Source organism: Punica granatum, chromosome 6 (assembly GCF_007655135.1).
Source record: "Punica granatum isolate Tunisia-2019 chromosome 6, ASM765513v2, whole genome shotgun sequence".
Taxonomy (NCBI): Eukaryota; Viridiplantae; Streptophyta; class Magnoliopsida; order Myrtales; family Lythraceae; genus Punica; species Punica granatum.
The window spans coordinates 10,238,294-10,264,331 of record NC_045132.1 but is presented as its reverse complement, the minus strand read 5'-3'; the positions used below and the strand labels follow the sequence as shown (position 1 = coordinate 10,264,331).

The window sequence follows — 26,038 nt, the reverse complement described above, 5'->3', positions numbered from 1 at the left end:
TCTTCAGCTTGAGGTTGTTACCGACGCCCCTTTGCTCCAGTCATGGAACCAGCTGCTCTTCTTCTTCAGGAAGTTCATCCTCCCGATCAGATTCATCTTCCACTTGAACATTCTGTTTGGGAACTCGATGTGCATGTAGTAGAGCAGCACGCGCCAAGGCCATTCGCTCAACAACTTGGGTCAGTTTATCCAGCCATGCAGAAAATTCATCTTGCCCCTGCTGGAATCCAAGGAACTGGGCTTGGTTGAGTGTGAGTCCCGTAGAACCTCATGGACGTTTTCCTCATCCATTGTGTTTCCCAGAGTGATTCCTGACTAAACACTCGTGTGTGCACTCCCTAATGTGTTTCAATCGACCAACAAGAACAAAACCTTCGCTTTGATACCAAATGATCGGCTCACGAACCAGAACTTGATAAGAAAGAATGGTGGAGACTATAACAAACTAAACTCACTCGATAAGATAACTCGCCACGAGTAAGAAAAGTCGTTTTGATTCGCCACGCTCAAAGATGAACGATAAGAATTAGGGTTTTCGCCACTAAACAATGAACTTGTTTAGATAAGAAAAGATAAGAAACGCTCTAAGAAATTTCATTCATAGTCTGAGCTCTTCTCTTACAATAAGGTGCATATTTATATAGAGGGAAGACACCCCCCTTGACTCTAAAATAAGTAACTGATATCTAATTTTCTCTAGATTACTTTCTTAAAATAGAAAAAGGTAATAAGCTGAAATAAGAAACATAAGACTGCTGACTCAAACTAATATAGGAAATAATATCTAATTAAGAGAAACTATATTATAGAAATATTATCTTCTCGTAACAGCTGAAGTCTTTTAAAATATGGGCCATCACTTTGGGCTGGACTCCTCGTCTCCTATTTCCAAGCACTTAAGTAAGGTAAAGGACCCGAGGAGAGTTGCAGTAAGCTTCTTGGCCATGGAACGAGTGATAGGACCCGAACTAGATCTGGCCTCGTCCTGGACTGCATTCTTGGGCACATCAAGAATTCCTCGGCATTCATGCTTCCATTGAAAGTCGGTATTCTCTTTGGGCAATAATCCTCCTGCACCCATTCTAAACTCTTGAGGGCTTGGATAGCTCGCTCCAACCGCGCTAAAATTTCTTCTGTTTGTTGTAATGTGGGGAGCAGGTCTTGGTCAAAGGTAAGCCCTCTTGGAACTAGTTCTAGGTGGTCTTTAGCCATTATCTCCGCATATTTAGCAAAACCAGTCAATCACACGTGTGTTCACTCTTTCACGTGTTTCACTCGGCCAAGATGGATAGAACCTTCGCTCTGATACCAAATGATAGGCTCACGAACCAGAATTGGGTAAGAAAAAAGGGTGGAGGGTAGAATCAACAAAACTCACTCGATAAGATGACTCGTCACGAGTAAGAAAAGTCGAGTTGATTCGCCACGCTCAAGGATGAATGATAATAATCGATATTTTCGCCACTAAACAAGGAACTTGTTCAGATAAGAAAAGAGAGGAAACGCTCTAGGCAATTTCATTCAAAATATTCATCAAATTCATAGTCTGAGCTCTTCTCTTACAATATATGCACATTTATATAGAGGGAAGACACCTCCCTTGACTATAGATTAGGAAACTAACATCTAATATTTTCTAGATTACTTTCCTAAAATATAATAAGGAAACAATTTAAAATATGAAACTTAAGATTACTAACTCAAGCTAATATAGGAAATAATATCTAATTAAGGGAAACTATATCATAACAATATAGAAAACTTAATATCTAATTAAGCTAAATTCTTGTTTTGGAATCTTCTAGAATACGTATTTGGATCCGAAAATTCGAATACATGTTGGGCTGCAATCTTAAGCACATCAGAAAATGTGTGGAATTTTTTTGAAAATTCTATACAATTTTTTCTATCGCCCCCTTCCATTTCCCTCCTATCCAAACAAGCTCTAAATGAACAGCTTCAGCTCGATAGCCCGGAATTCCTGTTTCTTCCAAAGAGCGAGATCGAGCGGCTCATTACATCTCGAGCCAAGCCTAATTAATGTAGTATAAGCGATCGAGCTCTAAAGCTATGATTACAACCCTGCTCACGCATTTTTGTTTTTTTAGTCTCCATAAATTTTTCTAAATGTATGCTCTACTAGCCAATTTCATGGGATTAAAACTCATCTGCCCAGAAGCCGTCATCCCCAATCCCACATTGGATACCGTTCCCAGCTAGCCCTGTGGCTGTAGCCACTTTGCATGGCAATCGATTAAAGCAAAGATTCTTCAACTATTTAATTCTTTAATCCACTGACCACTAATTCTTTCCAACCGATGCTTTATTTCCAAGCGATTTATATTGTCACGCGGTCAGCCCGTGAAACGCGCCACAAATCATCACAGTCCCTACCTCCTTTTCTTACAGGCATTACATGCAGCTATTCAATATGTTTATATTATTTAAATATATGTATATGTGTGCGTGTAATATATATATATATATATATATCTTATGTGCTGTCACAAGTTAATAGAGTGAGCAACTTGCTTGCCTTTGCTCCCTTAGCAGCAGAAATTTATATCACGAATTCGATTCAACGCCCATCCGGTGCAGCTATTTCCCGGTTTGTTTCTTTGTTTAAAGCCTCACTGGGAACTTCACCTTCTTGCTTCTTGCTCCTTGCTCCAGTAATAGTGTGCACTATTTTTTAGCAGATGAAGGCAATGGGCAGGGCAAGGATGATGGTGCATTTGATCTGTGGAGTATTGGCTGTATTCGGAGTATCTGTTGTGGTAGCAGATGACCCTTATAGGTTCTATACATGGACTGTGACTTATGGCACGATTGCCCCTCTGGGTGTTCCGCAGCAGGTTAGGCTTCAATGCCTATTTCCTCAGCTATCTCATTTGGAAAATTACCAAAGAACTGGCGCATTCATGTCATTCATATCCCGCATGGACATCACGGATAATCTCATGTTCTTCGTGTTGCACTTCCGATTTGTGTCAGTCAAATTTGTTATTCGAGGTCTGTAAATTTTGGGTCTCTATGTGGTTATGAAGGTCATCCTTATCAACGGGCAGTTTCCTGGTCCAAAGCTTGAGGTGGTAACCAATGACAACATCGTACTCGACCTCATTAACAAGCTTGACCAGCCTTTCCTTCTGACATGGTAAGCAGTCAGTTTTAGTCTTAGCTTTTCGTTTTTGTTAGAATGACTTTCTTCTATCTTGCCATTGCGCACCCGAACATAATTTGAGCATTAAATATTCAATGGATATCAAAGCCTTCCGGAGATTATATAATATGGTCTTGAGCTTTGTAAGGAGATGTTTCCATTACTACGTTTCAATGTACATTGTCATACATCAGATGATTTGCACTAATGTCCTAAGCTGAGAATATTAGGTGATCACCAGATATCAATCATTGGCCAAAGGAATAAGGATTCGACTGTCCCTTTATTCATTAGAGTTAATGGTTCACTTACCTCTGTTTTTCTATGACTAGGAACGGGATCAAGCAAAGAAAAAACTCATGGCAAGATGGAGTACTCGGAACCAACTGCCCCGTCCCACCAAATGGCAACTACACGTATAACTTCCAAACCAAAGACCAGATAGGCTCCTTCACGTACTTTCCATCAACTTCATTCCACAAAGCTGCAGGTGGTTTTGGGGCAATCAACATATACGAAAGACCTCGCATCCCGATTCCTTTTCCGGACCCTGATGGAGATTTTACATTACTTATTGGCGATTGGTACAGGACTAGCCACAAGGTTAGGAATCCACTCTTCTCTTTTTCGTGTATACTCAGTGAACTCTTGTAGCCCAAGGGAATTCTGTTCCATGTGCATTTTGATCAAACTCAGAAGCGATACTTTCGCCCAGTCACACCATTTTCATTTCCTTCCGTTAAATATTCAGACGTTGCAGAAGTTTCTGGATTCGGGAAGATCTCTACCCTTTCCTGATGGTGTCCTTATAAACGGGCAAGGTCATAGCACCTTCAGTGGTGATCAAGGTCATTCTCGACTCCAACACAAACAAGTTTCTCCCAAAAAGTTTTTTTCTTGGGCATATTACGGGGAAGAAAAATAGTTCTTCAGCATAATAATGCTTGACCGTCTTGCTGCAGGCAAAACATACATGTTCAGGATTTCAAACGTGGGGCTGTCGACCTCGTTGAACTTCAGGATACAAGCCCACACCATGAAGCTCGTGGAGGTCGAAGGATCTCACACTATCCAGAATGAGTACGACTCTGTCGATGTTCATGTGGGCCAGTCGGTGGCTGTCTTGGTCACTTTAAATCAGGCTCCTAAGGACTACTATATCGTTGCCTCCACGCGATTCACCAAGACCGTTCTTACTGCAACTGCAACCCTGCACTATACGAACTCCCGAACCCCAGTTTCCAGGCCTCTGCCTGTCGGACCGACTTATCAAATTCATTGGTCTATGAAACAAGCTAGAACCTTCAGGTATACATATAATTTGCTTAAGATAACTGAAAATAACAACCCTGAGTTCCACGAGTTGCGATTCTGTACCTGGTTAATTGATATGCAGATTGCAGAGTTCATCGAAAAAGTAGTCTCAGCTTACTTGGTTGAATTGCACACTTAGCTTTCAATTGCACCGAGTCATATATATGGAATGATTCGTCCTATAGTGTGTCTCTTTGAAGTCTATTTCAATCCTTATCATCTTTCAAATGCCTTATTCTGAAGGTGGAATTTGACTGCAAGTGCTGCAAGACCTAACCCCCAAGGTTCATTTCACTATGGGAAGATCACACCATCGAGGACGATAAAGTTGGCCAATTCTGCCGCCCTCATAAATGGGAAGAGACGATTTGCCGTCAATGGGGTCACCTATATAAATGCCGATACCCCTTTAAAGCTTGCTGATTACTTTAACATCTCGGGAGTTTTCAGCTTGAACTCGATCCAGAGCATCCCCTCTGAAAGTACAGCATCCATTGCCACTTCTGTGATGCCGGCTTCCCTCCACGAGTTCATCGAGATTGTTTTCCAGAACAATGAGAGGACCGTTCAGTCTTGGCATCTTGATGGTTATGACTTCTGGGTTGTCGGGTACGGCTTCTATTCTTGGTTCTTACTACTATCCACAATGGCGGGTAGGTTGTTCTAATGATGTGACTTGCCGAACACAAAGCAGAAACGGTTTCGGGCAGTGGACTCCTGCAAGCAGGAAGAAGTACAATTTGGTGGACACTCTTACCAGACACACCGCTCAGGTAGAAACTGCAATCTTAACATTCACCGCCAAATGAGAATAATGAACCATCTAATGCGACTCATACCCAAAACCTTGGGTTCAACTTTTACATCACTATTCCTAATAACGTTGTGGAACATATATACTTCATTTCCTCTACGGCGACACATCCAGCAAATGCTTGGGCCATGCTAGTAACCCCGACAGTTAAAACTGATGGCATCACATGCTAATAACGAACTTTTAACCTCAAGGTGCTTGAATATAGAATTACGTGCTGATGTACAATTCATTTGCCATGCAGGTGTACCCGAACTCATGGACGACTATATTAGTGTCACTGGACAACCAAGGTATGTGGAACCTGAGGTCTGCAAATTGGGAGAGGCAATATCTTGGGCAGCAGTTCTATCTTAGAGTCTGGAACCCTGTACAAAGCCTTGCCAATGAGTACAATGCCCCTTCGAACGTTCAGCTCTGTGGTAAAGCCGTCAGGCACCACCCTTAAGAATTCGGTCCGGTTTGGTTGCTGCTGGCATTATAGGAATCACAAGGAAAACATAGATCATTTGTCTTAGAACCCTTTGCTGGCGACTGTCTTGGTTGAAGGTGATTGAAACATGAAATTCGGTGGGTTTGTAAAATTGCCTTTCCAAATTAACGCGTGGTTCTTGCAATTTGCTTATACAACTCTTTTGGCCCACTTTATTATTTAGCTTCTTCCTTTTCTTTAGGGACAAACACAGCAGAATCTGGGTGTAAGGAACCAACAATATCTCCTAATAACAAGTGGCCTAGATGGTTAGATATAATAAAATAGAGATCCTAATAACTAATAAAATAGCATATTAATCCCTATGAGTCGATAACAAGAAATTTTTTAATTATCGAGCGAGAGCGTGTGCCTCTGCGCTACCCCATATTTTACATCAAAAACTTTATTATATAGCTTAACTTGACTTAATTAGTCAAAAGAAGGCTTTTCTTTTCTTTTCTTTTCTTTTCTTTTCGGTAAGTGAGTTGTTTCAGACTAACTTTCGCTCCCGCTCACTGGCTTCAGTTTGGTCCTAGCTAACACTCTGTCAGGAAGGCCAAGGCATTGATTGAAAGAAAAAGAAGAAGAAGCACCAACTCAACTCTCACGAGCACAATTAACTACAACAACTAGAGGCAACCATCTTTAGCACAGCCTAAGCTAGTCGTTCTTCTATGACTTTCTATGGTTAAACACCGTCATACATTTTTTTTTTTTATATCTGAAATGGTTCTTAAAAAGCTCGTAATCCTCGGGAGAAATGGCTACAGATGATACACAAAATAATTGATTCTTAGTCCTAATTTTCACTATTAACCATCCCAAACAAATAATGTCCATAAATTGATTCATCCTTCCGGACTCTCATAGTCAAGGACTTTCCAAGTTAAGATATTTTTTCGGAGAATTATCTTCCTGTACGTACACAAATGATAGATCCACATTATAATTTTCATTTCGCATAGGGTTTTTTCATGGGAAATATCAATTATGCACATAAATGATAGATCCCTTGATATTAATCTCATATTTGAAAACCATATTTACTAACCACGAAATATGATGCAATTGATAAACTAAGCTGTCAATAGACAGGTAGGTACAAGAATTGAAAACTCAATAGGGCATCTTATAACTAGAGTTAAGCCAATACTTCAGCAAGCATTAGTTTTAACAAATAGGTTGAAAACACCTTGCGTTTTATAAAAAAAAAAAGAAAAAGAAAAAGTAAAGAACCACATCACTAATTAATATCACTTGTCACGTTCATAACTATTCATTATTTTTTGATAGAGTGGAATAGAGTTATAACTATATTCTGAAACTAAAAGTGTAATACCCAAGAACAATCCTATAGATTAGTCTCCTAATAGTAAATTTGATTTGATAATACTTGTTTAAGTGCTCCTTAGTTAAAATTGGATTAGGACTGCCAAGAGCTCAGAATCTGTTTAAGTCTTGGGAGCAAGGTTGTCAGAATCGCGATTTTACCTAGAATCGGTTGAGAGTCGTAGATCGTGAATCGTAGAATCGAATTACGAATCATAAAATTCTACTTGTAATTAAAAAAACAGCATACATATATATGTATCATATTTTCCTGATCAGATTATAACAAATTTATATACTTTCCTTTCACATATATTCATATTTAACGTTGTCAATTGTCATCTCATATATATATATATATATATATATATATTTTTTTTTTTGGTATGTAGATGGAAATCCCGATTCCAATTTCCAAGCCAAAAAAAGATGTAAATTATGATATGTTAAGTACAATTTTTATTGGGACTATAATAATTAAACCTAAATATGGTAGTGCATGCTAAGCAAAGCTTCAGGAGGTGCTGGATTGGATCAGCAATCGATTCAATGATAAAGTTACAAAATAAAGAGTGAAGAATGGTGACAAGAGGGGTTTGACAGCTCATCAAGCTAAGAGGTTTAGTCTCTTGGCGAAACATATCAAGACACCTTCTAGAAGAGAGAGAGAGAGGGAGTACAGAATCGACTCTTTCGAGCAAGCATGAGTTTGGGGAAGGGAGAATTAGAGCTCAGAAATAGCCATCTGAGTCAGAATTGAAGCTCGGAGAAGGTACCGTACCTCCCCTGCCACCTGGTGAAGCTAGGCCTGATCGAAGCTTGGAGAAGCCGAGAAGCAAGTGGAAGCTCGGAGAAGCTACCTAGTCGAAGAACGGAAGATTTAGGGCAAAGTCGTTGAAGACTCGAAATGGGGGACTAGAACTGGAAGACTCGAAATCGAAGAAGCTACAAAATGGGGGAAAACTGATAAAGCTGACTGGAAGAAAGAAGAAAAGGGAAGGCGTGGGTGAAAAAAAAAAAGAAAGAAAGAGGGCTGGGGCCTGGGCTTCGGCTCGCTTCTGGGATGGGCTTGGCCTGACTTTGGCCCGAACTAGAATCGCACCGATTTTGTGATTCGGCAATCCTTGGTCCGATTCATGGCCGATTCTACCTTCTCGACTCATTCCGTGGAATCGGAATCGGTGACCCACCTTCGAATCGTAGGATCGTATGATTCTACATTTCAAATCGCGATTCTAACAACCATGCTTGGGAGGTTTGACTATATTTTAAGACTTTTGAAATTGGTTGAAATACGAGCAACAATTTTCCTGTAAAAGTTCCCTCATATTATTGGACCTCAAAGGTGATTTTTAATGATTTTTTTATGAGTTCTACTGATATGATCTTGCTAGAGGACCATTCGCACGGGCATGAGGAAAAATCACAGGATGACAAGGTCGGACATGAAGGCGAGCTTTGGGATAAGCATGTTCCAGCTAGAGCAAGTACAAGAGCACGAGCCAAGCGAATTCAACGAGCCATGCAAGGGCTGTTATTGCATGTCCATGGAGGAGTAGTCAAGCTCTTGGGCGGGCTGCATGTTGAACAAGAAGCCACGACCGTTCATATCCTAGAAATCTATTTAGAAGATGATTCCAGTTCAAAGGGCTGAATTCAATTTCTTTTCAATTAATTGGGCTTATTTCATTTTGGGCTCATTACACTTAGGATTTATTTTAGCCAAGCCCATTAGCCCATTTAGGTTATCAGCTATTATCTCTCTATAAATAGGCATGTGGTCTCCCTAGAAAAGGGAGATCAGTTTTCATTCAACTTTGTGAGAGAGGTTTTCTCTGAGCTGTTCTTCAGCAACTTCGCCGATATTACAAGTGTGATGACTTGTGATTCTCGACATTTATAATATTGGTTTCTAGCTCCTTATAGCTAGCGGGTTAATATTCCGTATTATAATATTGGTTTCTGGCTCTTTATAGTCAGCGGGTCAATATTCCCTATATTTGAAACCTTCATTGGATGATCCCGGGTTTGATGTCATTCTATTATTGTTGGGTCTCGTGGCAGGTTCGTCGAGGTTCGCATCATTTTGGTATCAGAGCTTTGGCTCCAATCCAGGTTTCATCTATCTTATTTCATTTTTTGTTATCCATTATTCTTAGGGTTCGTAAATCATTGATAAAAGTTGTGATTTTTGTTGGCTGATTCCAACTATCCTAAAAAACCCTAAAATTTCAATTTATCTTATTGGAGGTTCAAAAAAAAAAGAAAAAAAAATTCGTCCAAAAAAATATTGAGAAAAAAAAAGGGAAAGAAAAAAAAAGGAAAGAGCAATTGTTTGAGAAATCTTTACTTTTGGGGTGATAGAAGCTTTCTTAGATATATCTCTGCTAATCAAGTGAAGTAGGGAATTTCAAAAGTTTCTTGATATTTTCTTCCATATATGCCATTATTCCTTTATATATTCTTGTTTACTTTGATAGACCACTGGCATATAAAGTGCAGTTGGAAAATCTAAAATTGTTTCCTTTCAATTGAATATTTTCCTATCATATTCCTTTCTTATCTCTTAGAATCATTCATTCATTCCATTTCAATACTTTCCATAAATATCTTGTTTCATTATTTCAACAAATCTTCCTTGTAAATCTCAGTTATTTCGTTAACTTCATCTACCACATTATTTCCTTTCTCATTTAGGTTTGGATCCAAAATTTGATTCAATTTTCTAAAATCAATGATTATAAGTGCTTTGGGCTAATCAACTGATTTTACTCTTGCGATTGAATTACTTTGTTTCTTAGGAACTTTGAGGAGAAAATATAGAGAAAAAAAATAAGGCAAGAGTGGTGAGTATATAAGAGGGTAAAACCCTAAAATTGAGTGAAACACGAGTGTTGAGTGACATTAATCTGAGTGCAAAGACGTGAGCGAGTGGTTGTGAGGTCCATTTCTATTTTCTAAAGTTTCACTTGCAGATTTCATCATACCACAAGAAAGCAGTGTAAATGATCACAATAACGGAGGAACTAATTACAACATGATTATCCGAGATATGCAGCAACAATTTGAGCGCATGAATGTGATGGTTGATTTGATTTACGATCGGTTGGAAATGCGAGACAAGCGGATTGAACAGTTGCTAGATAGCTATGACGAAGCTTCTGGTTCATCCTCTTGCAAATTGAAGTGGGGTTTTTCGACGAAGAAGAATGAGAAAATAGCCTTGAAGCCAATAAAAGAGAAACCCACAAACAAGTTTCAACCCAACGGCAAAGAGAATGGTCATATTGCTTCTCAATTCTTGGACAGCGATGGTCGAAACGCAACACTATTGCCACTTCCACCTAACCAAATGGATGAAGCGCAACTTCAAATCAAGCATTCCATTGGCGAGAAAAGTGAGGAATTCAAGAATGTCTTTCTAGAGCAAATGCCCCTAGAACAGTTATCCATCAAGTCGGTTGTCATAGATTCGAGGACGAATCCTTTCGAAGAGAGGGGGAATGATATGATCCAGCTAGAGGACCCTTCGCACGGGCATGAGGAAAAATCCTAGGATGACAAGGTCGGGCATGAAGGCGAGCTTTGGGATAGGCATGTTCCAGCTAGAGCAAGTACAAGAGCACGAGTCAAGCGAATTCAACAAGCCATGCAAGGGCTGTTATTGCATGTCCATGGAGGAGTAGTCAAGCTCTTGGGCGGGCTGCATGTGGAACAAGAAGCCACGACCGTTCATATCCTAGAAATCTATTTAGAAGATGATCCCAGTTCCAATGGCTGAATTCAATTGCTTTTCAATTACTTGGGCTTATTTCATTTTGGGCTCATTACACTTAGGATTTATTTTAGCCAAGCCCATTAGCCCATTTAGGTTATCAGTTAGTATCTCTCTATAAATAGGCATGTGGCCTCCCTAGAAAAGGGATATCAGTTTTCATTCAACTTTGTGAGAAAGGTTTTCTCTGAGCTGTTCTTCAGCAACTTCGCCGATATTGCAAGTGTAATGACTTGTGATACCCGACATTTATAATATTGGTTTCTAGCTCCTTATAGCTAGCGGGTCAATATTCCGTATTATAATATTGGTTTCTGGCTCTTTATAGTCAGCGGGTCAATATTCCCTATCTTTGAAACCTTCATTGGACGATCCCGGGTTTGATCTCATTCTATTGTTGTTGGGTGTCGCGGCAGGTTTGTCGAGGTTCGCATCATCTACCTTAGTAGAAAGTAGATATGAATTTGAAAGTTGAGTTTCTATTCTTTTAGAATTTCATTTTTTGTTATTCAATTGGAAAGTTGAGTTTCTATTCTTTTAGAATTTAATTTTTTATTTTTTATAATCCAAACGAGGGGAGATTGTAAAATCCGAAAAATTTTAGGTCTCATACACCAGTATACATATACATATTATAGCATATATACATTTTATCTTGATGCTGCCTTTAATAAAATAAATAAGAAAATAAGAAAATAAGAAAGGAACAAATATATATATATATATACACACCAATATACATACATATATATATATATATATATATTATAGCATATATACATTTTATCTTGATGCTGCCTTTAATAAAATAAAAAAAGAAAAAAGAAAAGAAAAAATGAACAAATGAAACGTTAGATAAATTAGTTCCTGAAAGAACTTCGTTAGATAAATCAAGATTTGCAAATGAAACGTTAGAACAAATTAGTCCTTTTGTTACCTTTCACAACTCGTCCCTAACAGAAAACGCTGATATGGCCCGTTAAGTGGTGACCTGGAACGTTAAGCTAAACGTTGGTAATTTTCCCCCAAAAACGATGTCGTTTTCTTCTTAATTTCTTCCAAATTTTTTTTTTAAAATTTACTATGCTCATCTTCTCTAGGGCTGATCTGCCCCTACTGATAGAAAGAGGGAGGGGAAGGTGGGGGGATTGGAGCCCCCATTTCCGAGGATCTGCCCCTCCCTTTCCAGCGACCCTCTCTCCCCCCTCGATTGTCTCTCTCATCTGCTTCCCCATCCTGCATCGTCGAAGTTCTGCAGTGCCTGCTTTGCTGCGAAGAAGAACTGAGGATCCTCATCGATTTCCATCCTTTGTTCTTAGCAGGACTTGCTCCGGGGTCGAGTTCTTTGAGCCTGATCATCACAGGACACAATTTCTCGCTTCGATCTCGGGGAAATCTCGAGTCTTGGGTCTCTTTGATACCCAGCACTGTCAAAGGTTCTTCATTTCGCTACTTCCGGGGAGACACTACGATCATATATGTCGTCTGGGTCTAATATGATCATTGGACCTCCAAAGAAGCTCTGCCTCTCTATCTCTCTCAGACACAAGATCTCCTCCTTTTCCTCCTCCATCTCCATCTCCATCTCCATCTCCATCTTCATCTTCTGGTGCATGCAGTGCTAGCCTCTACTCAAGGCCGGGGAACAGAGCATCTCCTCCCCTTCCTCCCTGCAATTAAGATCAGACCTTCTGGTTTTTTTATTCTTGATGATCAGTTCTCCCCCCTCCCCCTCCTTCCTACTTGCTTCCATGGCTGTGGTTTGAGACGAGATGAGGGTTTTAGATGGGTTTTAGGGTTTGCTTGAAAACCGGGGATCCTCATTGGTGGATCCTTTGTTCTTAGCAGGACTTGCTCCGGGGTCGAGTTCTTTGGGCCTGATCATCACAGGACACAATTTCTCGCTTCAATCTAGGGGAAATCTCGGGTCTTGGGTCTCTCTTGATAACCAACACTGTCAAAGGTTCTTCATTTCGCTGCTTGCTCGATCAACACACACATACACACACATATACATATATAGACGTATATATAGGTAAATTCTTGTCCTCCACATATCGATCCAGAGCAACGGAAATGCCTTGGCTAGAGACTAAAAAGGTTCCTTTAGGGTCATCGAGGTCGAGCCTTAGTTCTAGGGAGGGATTCGCAAAAAAGAAATTGAATAGAGAACAGAATCTCAGAACAATGAGGAGAGTTCATGTGATATATAGTGACCCTGATGCAACTGAGTCTTCGAGCGATGAAGAGGCTGCTATATCAAAAGAAGAAGCTTGAGCTTGATCGTGCAGTCATATCTAGCAAAAACAAGATTTTGCCTATCCACATCGAGGAAGCTTTTCAAGAACAGGAGCTGTTATTCGACCCAGTTACGATATCGTCGCTAGTGATGAGTCAAGATTTGGATCTGGATCTTTGAGGGGGAAAATAACTTCCAAGAAATGGATTTTATTGACTCCAAGAAATTGTTTTTATCTCTAAGAAAAAGAGCTAAAATGACGTAGTTTAGAGTCCAACGTGGGACTTAACGTGCCAAATCAGCATATAACGGGCCATATTAGCATTTTCTGTTAGGGACCAACTGCATCTTTCAACAGAAGGACTAAAAAGACTAAACATTATACACGACCAATTCAATTAGTATAATAAATATCTTTCAGGGACGCATTTTCAAAAATTGCATCTTTTAGGGACCAAAAAGTGAGTTTTGTCATAACTTTTGGCATGGCTCCACGTGGCCCCCAAAATTCTTCCTCTGAGCAATCCTGATGCGAACCTCGACGAACCTGCTGCGAGACCCAACAACAATAGAATGAGATCAAACCCGGGATCGTCCAATGAAGGTTTCAAGGATAGAGAATATTGACCCGCTGACTATAAAGAGCCAGAAACCAATATTATAATATGGAATATTGACCCGCTTGCTATAAGGAGCTAGAAACCAATATTATAAATGTCAGGAATCACAAGTCATCACACTTGCAATATCGTCGAAGTTGCTGCAGAACAGCTCAGAGAAAATCTCTCTCACAAAATTGAATGAAAACTGATATATCTTCTCTAGGGATGCCACATGCCTATTTATAGAGAGAAGCTGATAACCTAATTGGGCTAATGGACTGGGCTAAAATAAATCCTAAATGTAATGAGCCCAAAAATGAAATAGGCCCAAGTTATTGAAAAATAACTAAATTCAGCCCTTTGAACTGGGATCATCTTCTAAATAAATTTCTAAGATATGAACGGTCGTGGCTTCTTGTTCCACATGCAGCCCGCCCAAGAGCTCGACTTCTCCTCCATAGACATACAATAACAGCCTTTGCATGGCTTGTTGGATTTGCTTGGCTCGTGCTCTTGTACTTGCTCTAGTTGGAACATGCTTATCCCAAAGCTCGCCTTCATGCCTTACCCCGTCATCCTGGGATTCTTCCTTAAGCCCGTGCGAAGGGTCTTCTAGTTAGATCATATCAAATCCTTTCCATCGCCATCTCATTCATTTCATTTATCCCTCTTTTTCTTTCTCTGTTCGTTTTGCTGGGGGAGTCGAAGAAGAAACAAAGGGTGAGAGAGAGAGAGAGACATAAGAGATAGAGGTTGAGAGATCGGGTTGAGCAGCGAGCAAGAGAGAGGCTGAGAGCTCGAGATAGAGGTCAAGGAAGTGAAAGGAGATGGAGAAGAATTGACGAAAAAGGAAGCAGAACATGGAGAAACACAAAGAAGACTCCAGAGAAGAAGAAACAGAGTGAGAAAGAGGAGACTTGAGCTGCGGTACAGAACCAAAATGAAGAAGAATAGCTTGATGGGTCGCTATGTAAGTGGGTTTTCCAGAGTTTAAGCACGGGTGTCTGATGCGATTCCCACCAAGAATGACGAGAGCCGACAACTAAAGGAGCCCAAGATCGTTCCACAATCAGATTTGATTGACGAACCCTCGACCCGTTATTTACGACAAAAATAAGAACCTTGGTATAACTGACCTCAACCTGTTGTTTAATGCGAAACAAGAACCTCGGTATATAAGAAGACGCCACAAACGGTGATGGAAAGCCGTTTGATAAGTCGATGAAAACGCCACAAACGGTGGTGGAAAGCCGTTTGATAAGTCGATGATGAACGCCACGGAAACTTCCGATAAGTTCAAATTAGTTCTTCAAGAGCCAAAGAGAATACTCTCACAATTTTCTGAATGTTCCTTTTTTTTATTAAAAATTGACTAAGATGAATATATATAGACATAAACTAACCCTAAAACCCTAAAACATAGAATATCGATGGAGATATGAGATAATCTATAAAGATATGAAATCTAAATACCCTTAGAATATCTCTATGAGATTTTAAACTTTAAACAAATCTGATGATATCTTCTCTTGATCATCAAATATTCTAGAAGTTTCCTCAAACACTTGCTGAATTTAAACTTGTCTGGAATCTTCTATAACTTGAATCATGTTGATAGATTTTTGTTGATCACGTGATTCATGTCCAATGGGCCTCCACAAATGTCCAATGGGCCTCCACGAATTTGCTTGAGCCCAAACCTCTTGAATCAGGCCGTTGAGTTCATCTTTAAACTTCTTTGCTCGTGCTCGCGTAATCGGTCCAATTGGAACTTGAACTGGATCCCTTGAAGTTGTGCTACGATTTGCATCATTCCCCTCCTCTTGAAAAGGATTTGTCCTCAAATCATCACCTACATCAAAAGGAAGCAAATTAGCAATATTAAAAGTAGCACTTACATTGTACTCACTAGGTAAGTCTAGTTTATAAGCATTGTCATTGATGCGCTCCAGGACTTGCAAAGGACCATCTCCTCTTGGAAGCAGTTTGGAACGTCTTTGTACCGGAAATCTCTCTTTCCTCTTATGCAACCAAACCCAATCTCCGGGTTCAAAAATCAGCTTATGACGGCCCTTGTTGGCGTGTTTTGTATACTGCTCCGTTCTTCGCTCAATGTTGAGTCTTGTTTTCTCATGAATCTGCTTGACAAATTCAGCTTTCTTTTTACCATCTAAATTAACATGCTCAGTCAAAGGTAAATGAGATAAATCCAATGGAGTTAAAGGATTAAATCCATAAACAACTTCAAATGGTGAAAATTTAGTAGCAGAATGAACAGATCTGTTATAAGTAAACTCAACATGTGGTAAACACTCTTCCCATGTTTTAATGTTCTTTTTTATGATTGCCCTCAACAAAGAAGACAAAGTTCTATTTACTACTTCCGTTTGACCATCAGTTTGTGGGTGACAAGTAGTAGAAAACAACAGCTTAGTACCTAACTTATACCACAAAGTCTTCCAAAAATAGCTCAAGAACTTAGCATTTCTATCCGAAACAATTGTTCTAGGCATGCCATGTAACCTCACAATCTCCCTAAAGAACAAATCAGCAACATGGGAAGCATCATCCGTTTTGTGACATGGAATAAAGTGTGTAGTTGAGAGGAAATCCATAGGTTTATAAGAGATAATGGTCTAGTAACCCATTGGCTTAAGCTTTTGGGTTGCGGATGGGCCCAAGTCTGAAGTAAGCCCATGGATTTTTCCTAACAAGTGGTATCAGAGCCCAAGGTAATGATCCTGGGGAAGTGCACACGCTATGCGTGGAAACCCACACCACGCCAAGGCCCGAGTGTGGAACTCGTGGCTAGTGATGGGCCTAACAATTGGTATCCGAGTCCGGAAGTGGAAGCCCAGCTCGAAGTCCTCCATATAGTCGAGAAGGGGGGGAATTGTTGGGCCGGTTTCTCTCCTATATGGAGAATGGTGAGTGCGGGTGTTGGAAGTAATCCCACATGGAAAAGTTGAGAGGAAATCCATAGGTTTATAAGAGATAATGGTCTAGTAACCCATTGGCTTAAACTTTTGGGTTGCGGATGGGCCCAAGTCTGAAGTAAGCCCATGGATTTTTCCTAACAAGTGTGTCATCTTAGAAAATCTATCCACAACCACAAAAATTGAATCTCTCCCACGTTTAATCCAAGGTAATCCTAACACAAAGTCCATTGAAATATCAATCCAAGGCTCACTAGGAATTGTTAAAGGAGTATACAAACCGTTAGGCTGCACTCTTGATTTAGCTTGCCTACACGTAATGCATCTAGCACAAATTCTCTCAACATCTCTTTTCATATGTGGCCAATAGAAGTGTTCTCGCAAAATAGCTAAAGTCTTTGCAACTCCAAAATGTCCCCTTAATCCCTCACCATGTGATTCCTGTACTAATAACTCTCTCAGGGAACAATTAGGCACGCATAACTTATTCTCTCGAAACAGAAACCCATCATGCCTAAAGAACTTACCACAAGGGATTTTCTCACAAGCCCGATATTCCTCACAAAATTCATGGTCATCAGCATTTAAATTTTTAATGTGCTTAAAACCAAGTAATTTTGCATCAAGTGTAGAGAGTAATGCATACCTGCGAGAAAGTGCATCGGCGACCACATTCTCCTTACCTTGCTTGTACCGAATGACGTATGGAAACGTCTCAATGAACTCCACCCATCGGACATGTCTTTTGTTTAGTTTGTGTTGGCCCTTCAAGTGTTTCAAGGACTCATGATCGGTGTGTATCAAGAACTCCTTAGGTCATAGGTAGTGCTGCCACGTCTCTAAAGCTCGAACCAGAGCATACAACTCCTTATCATAAGTTGGGTAGTTTAAGGCTGCCCCGCTTAGTTTTTCGCTAAAGTAAGCAATTGGTCGTCCTTCCTGCATGAGAACTGCACCTATACCAACACCTGAAGCATCACATTCAATCTCAAAAGTTTTAGACAAGTTAGGTAAAGATAATAAAGGAGCGTTGGTCAACTTCTCTTTGATTTGCTGAAACGTCTTTTCTTGTTCTTCTCCCCATCTAAATCCAACTTTTTTTTTATCACTTCAGTAAGTGGTGCTGCTATGCTACTAAAGTCCTTCACGAACCGCCGGTAGAAACTAGCAAGTCCATGAAAACTACGAACATTACTTACACTTGTGGGACTAGGCCACTCTTGGATTGCACGTACATTCTCATCATCAACCTGTATACCTTGTACACTAGCAACAAATCTCAAAAATACAAGCTTATCGGAGCAAAAAGTACACTTCTTCATATTAGCAAATAACTTTAACTTCCTAAGCACATCTAAAATAGATTTCAAATGTACCTTATGATCATCTAAGTTTTTGCTATAAACGAGTATATCATCAAAGTAGACAACAACAAATCTACCTATAAATGCACGCAAAACATGATTCATAAGTCTCATAAAAGTGCTTGGAGCATTAGTCAAACCAAAAGGCATAACTAACCATTCATACAAACCGTATTTTGTTTTAAAAGCAGTTTTCCATTCATCTCCTTCTTTCATTCTAATCTGATGATAACCACTCTTTAAATCAATTTTAGAAAACACACAAGAACCATGTAGCTCATCTAACATATCATCTAAATGAGGAATAGGATGATGATACTTTACCGTTATGTTATTGATTGCTCGGCAATCAACGCACATTCTCCACATCCCATCCTTCTTAGGTACAAGTATTACTGGAATAGCGCATGGGCTCAAGCTCTCCTCACGTACCCTTTCTCTAACAACTCACTTACCTGCCGTTGAAGCTCCTTTGTCTCCTGAGGATTGCTCCTATAGGCTAGTCGGTTTGGAATTGTCGCACCGGGAACAAAATCAATTTGATGTTCAATCCCTCGGATTGGAGGTAACCCATGTGGTGTTTCATCGAAAAAGACATCCTCATACTCCTGCAAAAGAGAAACAACAGAACTAGGCAGAGCGAGATCAAGTTCGTTAGTATTGAAAAATGCCTCTTTATACAAAATTACAATCATCGGCTGATTTGAAAACATTGCTTGCCTAATTTCTCCCATTTTTGCATAAAAAATTTTTTTTTTTTCTCTCTGATTTTCTCTCAATGGCCGAATTTTGATTTTCTTTTTCTCTCTCATTTTTCTCGGCCTCTCTCTGATTTTCACTCGTTTTCTTCTGTTCACTCTCTTTCTTTTGATCATTTTCTTTTTGCAATCTCACTTGATTCTCATATACTTGCTACGGAGTCAATGGTACAAGAGTGATTGATCGTTGATTAAGTACAAAGGAGTATTTGTTCGTAAAACCATCATGCTTCACTCGTCTATCAAATTGCCATGGACGCCCTAGCAACAAGTGTCCTGCTTGCATTGCTACTACATCACACAACACTTCATCTTCGTATTTACCGATTCAAAATGCAACTGACACATGCTTGTTCACCCTTATCTCACCACTATCATTCAACCATTGCAGCTTGTACGGCCTAGGGTGCTTCACCATGGGCAGTCTCAATTTTTCCACCATTGTTGCACTTGCGACATTAGTACAACTACCACCATCAATAATCACACTACATACCTTGTCTTTGATGTAACACTTAGTGTGAAAAATGTTCTCCCGCAGCACTTCTTCAACTCCTTTTGTTTGCAAGCTCAATGCTCTCCTTGCCACCAATGTCAATACATCTGGAGCTAAATATTCCTCCTCGGGAACGTCCTCCAATGGGGGCATGTTATCGGTGTCGGAACCTTCAGTGTCGGTCACAATGTCACCATTGTCTCGCATCACCATGACCCGCTTGTTCGGGCATTGACTTGCTATGTGTCCCCTGCCTTGGCATTTAAAACACTTAATGTCACGATTCCTAGAGGTAGAAATGTCAGTTTACCTTGAGGAACATGGCTGGTTGCTCTTGCTTTTGCTCGGTTTTCAACTTCGACGTGGATTGCTTCTCATCTTTCTTCCACTGATTCGGTTTCCAAGTGGATGTGCTTGGACTTTGGCTTGCACATGTATTGCCTCTCCTCTTGAACTGGTTTTCAATCTTGATGGCCATGTGCACCATATCCTCCAACTCCACATAATGTTGTAATTCCACGGATTTTGAATTTCTCGGTTCAATCCAGCCAAAAATCTTATCATAGTAGCCTCCCGATCCTCCTCTACGTTAGCTCTAATCATGGCCACTTCCATCTCCTTAAAATATTCCTCTGCACTCCGGTTACCTTGCCTAAGACTTTGTAACTTATTATACAGCTCCCGATAGTAATAACTAGGAACAAATCGCTTCCTCATCACCCTTTTCATTTCCTCCCACGTATCTCTAGGTGGCTCTCTATTTCTTCGCCTATTTAACATCAATTGATCCCACCAGACAATTGCATAATCCAAGAATTCAATTGTTGCCAATTTGACTTTCTTCAGCTCGGAATAACTATAACAATCAAATACAAACTCCACCTTTTTCTCCCACTCAAGGTATGCTTCGGGATCACTCTTTCCTTGGAACGATGGGATTTTCATCTTAATACTACCCAAGTTATTATCTTCCCGATTCCTATCTTCTCTAAACCGCCCTCCATGTCTCTTATTACTAACAACCGAATCTCGATCATCTTCATCAAAACCTGTCCCATAATTCTCTTCATCTTCAACCCTCACTTCCCTCGATTGAACTCTTTCCTTCCTACGTGCATTAGGAGCGTTTCGTGGCTGCTTCACACGTTTATTCTCCATCAGATCTATCCGTTCATGAACCTGCTCAAACTCCAACCTCATCACACGCCTCATCTCACTCATCATGGCCTCTATAAGTATTTTCGAATCAGTCAATTCCGTAGCACCTTCGGGAATACTCTTAGAACTGTTGCGAGACATGATTGCTGCAAAATAAAGTTAGAAAGAAAGAACCTCACAATTCTCTCACTTACGTGTTTACACTCAAGAATGTGAATCACTCTACACTCGTGTTTTCACTCAAACAAACGTGGCTTTTAACCCTCTAATGTTCTCACCACTCCAGCCTTTTTCCACTCAATAATTCTCTTTTAGATCTCTTTAAACTAAACGAACAATTCTCCAAAATTTCTAGTAGCAATTCACCAAGAACTTACCAAGGAAAATTAATGGTCGAGGGAAATTTAAGGAAGAAAAGAAACAAGAGAGAAGGCAACTACTATGAAGGATTAAATAAACCAGAATGTTATCTGAAATTATGGGATTAGAATCAATGCAGATTACAAAGAATGAGAAATAACAACTTTAGAATGGTCTGATGTAAAGAATTTGGATCAAATTGACAATGATGTCTTCTTTCTTTTCTTTCGATCCTTTTTTTTCAGCTCTTTTTTTTTGCTGTTAACAATCCACAAAGAACAAACTCGACGAAGCGGAACTTAGCAAATTGAAATAAAAAGGATAGGATAAACCCGATTTGGAGCCTGATGCTCTGATACCAAATGATGCGATTCTCGCCAAGAATGACGAGACCCAACAACTAAAGGAACCCAAGATCGTTCCACGATCAGATTTGATTGACGAACCCTCAACCCGTTGTTTACAACATAAACAAGAACCTTAGTATAACTGACCTCAACCCGTTTTTATTGCGAAACAAGAACCTCGGTATATCATCGACTTATCAAACGGCTTTCCACCACCGTTTGCGGCGTCTTCATCGACTTATCAAACGGCTTTCCACCACCATTTGTGGCGTCTTCCTATATACCGAGGTTCTTGTTTCGCAATAAACAACGGGTTGAGGTCAGTTATACCAAGGTACTTGTTTATGTTGTAAACAACGGGTTGAGGGTTCGTCAATCAAATCTGATCGTGGAACGATCTTGGGTTCCTTTAGTTGTCGGATCTCGTCATTCTTGGTGAGAATCGCATCAGTGTCCACTGAGTTTAATGAAGCCTAATGTTTTCTCTTGTCATAGTGAATTTAGTCGTATCTTGAGGTGAAGGAAGTCGATTAGATGAGCTTGCTTGAGTTTTTGGGGTTTCGATAAAGTATTCGAATTTACATGCTGAATTTGTACTAGATAATTTCTATTGATTGCGATTGTTTGGGTGAAAGTTTTGATCTTTGAGGGTTGAGTTGGTTTTGGAAATGGATTGCTTGGCAAAGTCCATCGTACTGCTGTGATGAAGTAGGTATATAGTTGTGTTTGACTTATATTTGTATGATTTGGTTAATTGAAAGTTTAATGTTCTTGTGTGCTTGTTTAAGGTCTCAAAGAGTTGCTTTGCTTGTGTTTGATCTATGATGTGCCCAAGAATGCAGTCCAGGACGAGGCCAGATATAGTTCGGGTCCTATCTCCCGTTCCATGGCCAAGAAGCTTGCTACAACTCTCCCCGGGCCGTTTACTTTACTTCAGTGCTTAGAAATAGGAGACGAGGAGTCCAGTCCAAAGTGATGGCCCATATTTTAAAAGACTTGAACTGTTACGAGTAGATAATATTTCTATAATATAGTTTCTCTTAATTAGATATTATTTTCTATATGAGCTTGAGTCAGCAGTCTTATGTTTCTTATTTTAGCTTATTACCTTATCATATTTTAGGAAAGTAATCTAGAGGAAATTAGATATCAGTTTCCTATTCGAGTCAAGGGGAGTGTCTTCCCTCTATATAAATATGCACCTTATTGTAAGAGAGAAGACAGACTTTGATGAATAGTTGAATGAAATTGCCTAGAGCATTTCCTCTATTTTCTTATCTAAACAAGTCCCTTGTTTAGTGGCGAAAACCTCGATTGTTATCGTTCTTCCTTGAGCGTGGCGAATCAACCCGACTTTTCTTACTCGTGGCGAGTCATCTTATCGAGTGAGTTTTGTTGGTTCTACCCTCCACCCTTCTTTCTTACCCAGTTCTGGTTAGTGAGGCTATCATTTGGTATCAAAGCAAATGTTCTATTCTTGTTGGCCGAGTGAAACACGTGAGCGAGTGTATACACGAGTGTTTAGTGAGGAATCCTTCTGAGAAATGCAATGGCTGAGGAATACGTCCATCAGGTTCCGAGAGGACTCACACTCGACCAAGCCCAGTTCCTTGGGCTCCAGCGGAAGCAAGACGAGCTTTTCGCACGGTTCGATCAACTAACCCAATTGGTTGAGCAATTGGCTGTGGCGCATGCTACTCCACCACGTGCACATCGAGTTCCTAGACGGAATGTCCAAGTGGAAGATGAACCTGGCCAGGAGGATAAACTTCCTGAAGAAGAAGCGCTGCCGATTCCACGACGGGAGCAAAGGGGCGTCGGTAATAACCTCAAGCTCAAGATTCCGCAATTCAAAGGTACGAGTTCCCCTGAAGATTACCTCGAGTGGGTCCAGCGCTTCGATAAGGTGTTCGAATACTATGAGTACTTCGAAGCCCAGAAGTGTCAGCTTGTTGCCCTTGAGTTCAATGATTATGCGAATCTGTGGTGGGAAAACATAAAGGCGCAGCGAAGAAGAGATCGAGAAGATATGATTCGTAGTTGGCGGGAGATGAAGCGCCTCATGCATAGACGATTTGTCCCTGAGTACTACAAGCAAGATCTGTTCCTTAAACTGCAGAGTATTCGTCAAGGAGGTATGTCCGTTGAAGATTATGTTATGGAGTTCGAAATGTTGTCAATGAGATGCGAACTGAATGAGCTACGGGAGCAGACCATTGCTGGATTTATTGGTGGTTTGAACAAGGAAATTGCGGATGTTGTGGAGTTGCAACCCTATGTATTTTTAGAAGATGTGATTGAGCTGGCCAGTAAGGTGGAAAAACAGCGAAAACGCAACAAACTCAATGCATCGCGGGTCTTTAACTCTAAACCAGTGGTTGTTAGTTCGGTCAACAAAGGGTCTACTTCGAAGTGGAATGCCCAGCAGAATGAAGTAGGCGCTTATAGGCCTCAAGCTGAGGCGACAAAGGGAAAGGAGAAGCACACTGATCCACAGCACCCTGTTCGAAGCCGAGACATCAAGTGCTTCAAATGTCTTGGATTCGGACACATAGCTTCCGAATGTCTAAATCGGCGAGTGATGACCATCCAGAGCACTCAAGAGATTGAGAGTGAAGATGAAAGAGTGGATTTGGAAGTTTCTGGAGGTGCACAGGGAGAGAATGTAGAGTTTGCCAATGAGAGCTAGATGCTCATGATTCGTCGAGTCTTGAGTTCTGAAGCAAAGTTTGAAGAAGAACAGCGGGAGAATCTCTTCCGAACTCGGTCCACCATCCAAAATAAGGTGTGCGGGATTATTATTGACAGTGGGAGTTGCACTAATGTTGCTTCTACTACCTTGGTGGAAAAGTTGAATTTGGCTACTATGAAGCATCCATGGCCCTATAAGTTAAGATGGCTGAATGACCAAGGCCAGTTACGAGTCACTCAACAAGTTTGTATTCCATTCTTAATTGGGAAGACCTATAAAGATGAAGTATTATGTGACGTGGTTCCAATGAGTGCAAGCCATCTTCTGTTGGGAATACCGTAGCAGTACAATAGGAGGGCTTTGAACGATGGATACAAGAACACTTATTCATTCACCAAAGATGGGAAGAGCATTGTACTAGCACCGCTCAGTCCACAGCAAGTGCAGAAGGACCAGAGTCCGAGTGCCAATGGCTCGAAGAAAGAAAGCTTGGTGATGACTCTTGGAGAGCTTGAGAGGACTTTGTTGAACTTCAACTTAGTTCTCATTCTGTTCATGAAGGAAGCCACACCTGAAGAGCATGTTTCTCTTCCACCTCGGTTCATGGCTCTCTTAAAGGAGTTCATTGATGTATTTCCTGAGGAGTTGCCGGAAGGGTTGCCTCCAATTAGGGGGATTGAGCATCAAATTGATCTTGTTCCTGGAGCTGCTTTGCCTAATCGACCGGCATATCGTTGCAATCTGGATGAGACGAAGGAGCTGCAATGGCAAGTGAATGAATTGCTTGAGAAGGGTTATGTACGGAAGTCCATGAGCCCATGTTCTGTACCAGCTCTTTTGGTGACCAAAAAGGATGGATCCATGAGAATTTGCGTCGACAGTCGGGCCATCAACAAGATTACGGTAAAATATCGTTATCCCATTCCTCGACTAGATGATATGCTTGACGAGTTGAATGGTTCGATGGTGTTTTCAAAGATCGATCTGAAAAGTGGATATCATCAAATCCGCATGAAGGAGGGAGATGAGTGGAAAACAGTCTTCAAGACCAAGTATGGTCTATATGAGTGGATGGTTATGCCGTTTGGACTGTCCAATGCTCCTAGCACATTTATGAGGCTGATGAACCATGTCTTGAGGGAATTCATTGGCTATTTTGTCGTTGTTTATTTTGATGACATTTTGATCTATAGCAAGACCCTTGAGGAGCATGCTGAGCATCTTAGGAGAGTTTTTGAAATTCTGAGACGAGAGAAGTTATATGGCAATATGAAGAAGTGTCGATTCTGCCAGGACAAAGTCGTCTTTCTTGGCTTTGTTATCTCTCAATAGGGCGTCGAGGTGGACGAAGAAAAGTTTAAGGCCATTCGGGAATGGCCCACTTCCACTACCGCATCCGAGGTGAGGAGTTTCCATGGCTTGACATCCTTTTATAGGAGATTTGTAAAGAATTTCAGCACTATACTTGCTCCATTAACTGAATGTATGAAGAAGGGTACCGAGTTTAAGTGGAGTGAATCAGCCTAACGAAATTTTGAGATCATCAAGGAGAAGTTGTGTGCAGCTCCTATCTTAGCCCTACCTTACTTCTCCAAGACGTTTGAAATCGAATGTGATGCATTGGGAGTTGGGGTTGGAGCTGTTCTTATGCAAAACAAATGCCCAATAGCATATTTCAGTGAGAAGCTAAGCGGTGCGAGTCTGAACTACTCGACGTACGATAAGGAGTTTTATGCTCTGATCCGGGCTCTTGAGACGTGAGAACACTACTTACTCCCCAAGGAGTTTGTCATTCACACCGATCACGAGTCCCTGAAGTATTTGAAGGGACAAAATAAGCTGAATCGAAGGCATGCCAAATGGGTGGAATACTTGGAGATATTTCCTTATGTCATCAAGTACAAACAAGGAAATATTAATGTCGTGGCTGATGCCCTATCTCGAAAGTATGCATTGATTTCACTCATGAATGCTAAGCTACTGGGGTTTGAGCTGATTAAGAGTCATTATATGGATGATTGATGTGCTTCAAATTCCAGCCTATGTCCTTCTCAACAAGCCCATACTCAAAGAAACATATCTTGGACATATCAAGGAAATATTATTGTGATGTGGAAAAGAAAGATGATATGTCTTGATCTATAAAATTATGAATAATATAATCTTAATCAGGTAGTATATTTTATTTAAGTAAAAAGATATTTAGAAATAGATAT

The 26,038-nt window shown here is 40.4% G+C and overlaps 1 protein-coding gene across 3 annotated transcripts; it reads left to right on the top strand.

Moving 5' to 3' along the window:
- The first annotated feature begins 2,486 nt into the window (after positions 1-2,486).
- LOC116209980 (L-ascorbate oxidase homolog) lies at positions 2,487-5,964 on the top strand. Of its 3 annotated transcripts, none has more exons than XM_031543752.1 (9): positions 2,487-2,608; positions 2,700-2,855; positions 3,048-3,157; positions 3,496-3,766; positions 3,915-4,011; positions 4,126-4,471; positions 4,721-5,086; positions 5,172-5,250; positions 5,536-5,739. In XM_031543752.1, the coding sequence occupies exons 2-9, from the start codon at positions 2,700-2,702 to the stop codon at positions 5,737-5,739; spliced, it is 1,629 nt and encodes a 542-aa protein (XP_031399612.1). In that variant the 5' UTR covers positions 2,487-2,608. The 3 variants fall into 3 exon arrangements, with proteins under 3 accessions (XP_031399612.1, XP_031399615.1, XP_031399613.1); XM_031543755.1 differs by having other exon boundaries at positions 2,517-2,608; positions 2,697-2,855; XM_031543753.1 differs by lacking the exon at positions 2,487-2,608 and having other exon boundaries at positions 5,536-5,964.
- Positions 5,965-26,038: the final 20,074 nt, after the last annotated feature.

Coding starts and splice junctions, on each gene's coding strand:
- LOC116209980 (XM_031543753.1), top strand. CDS start 2,700: ATGAAGGCAATGGGCAGGGCAAGGATGATGGTGCATTTGATCTGTGGA. Junction 4,012..4,125: donor CACCTTCAGTGGTGATCAAG/GTCATTCTCGAC, acceptor GTCTTGCTGCAG/GCAAAACATACATGTTCAGG. Junction 4,472..4,720: donor AAACAAGCTAGAACCTTCAG/GTATACATATAA, acceptor CTTATTCTGAAG/GTGGAATTTGACTGCAAGTG.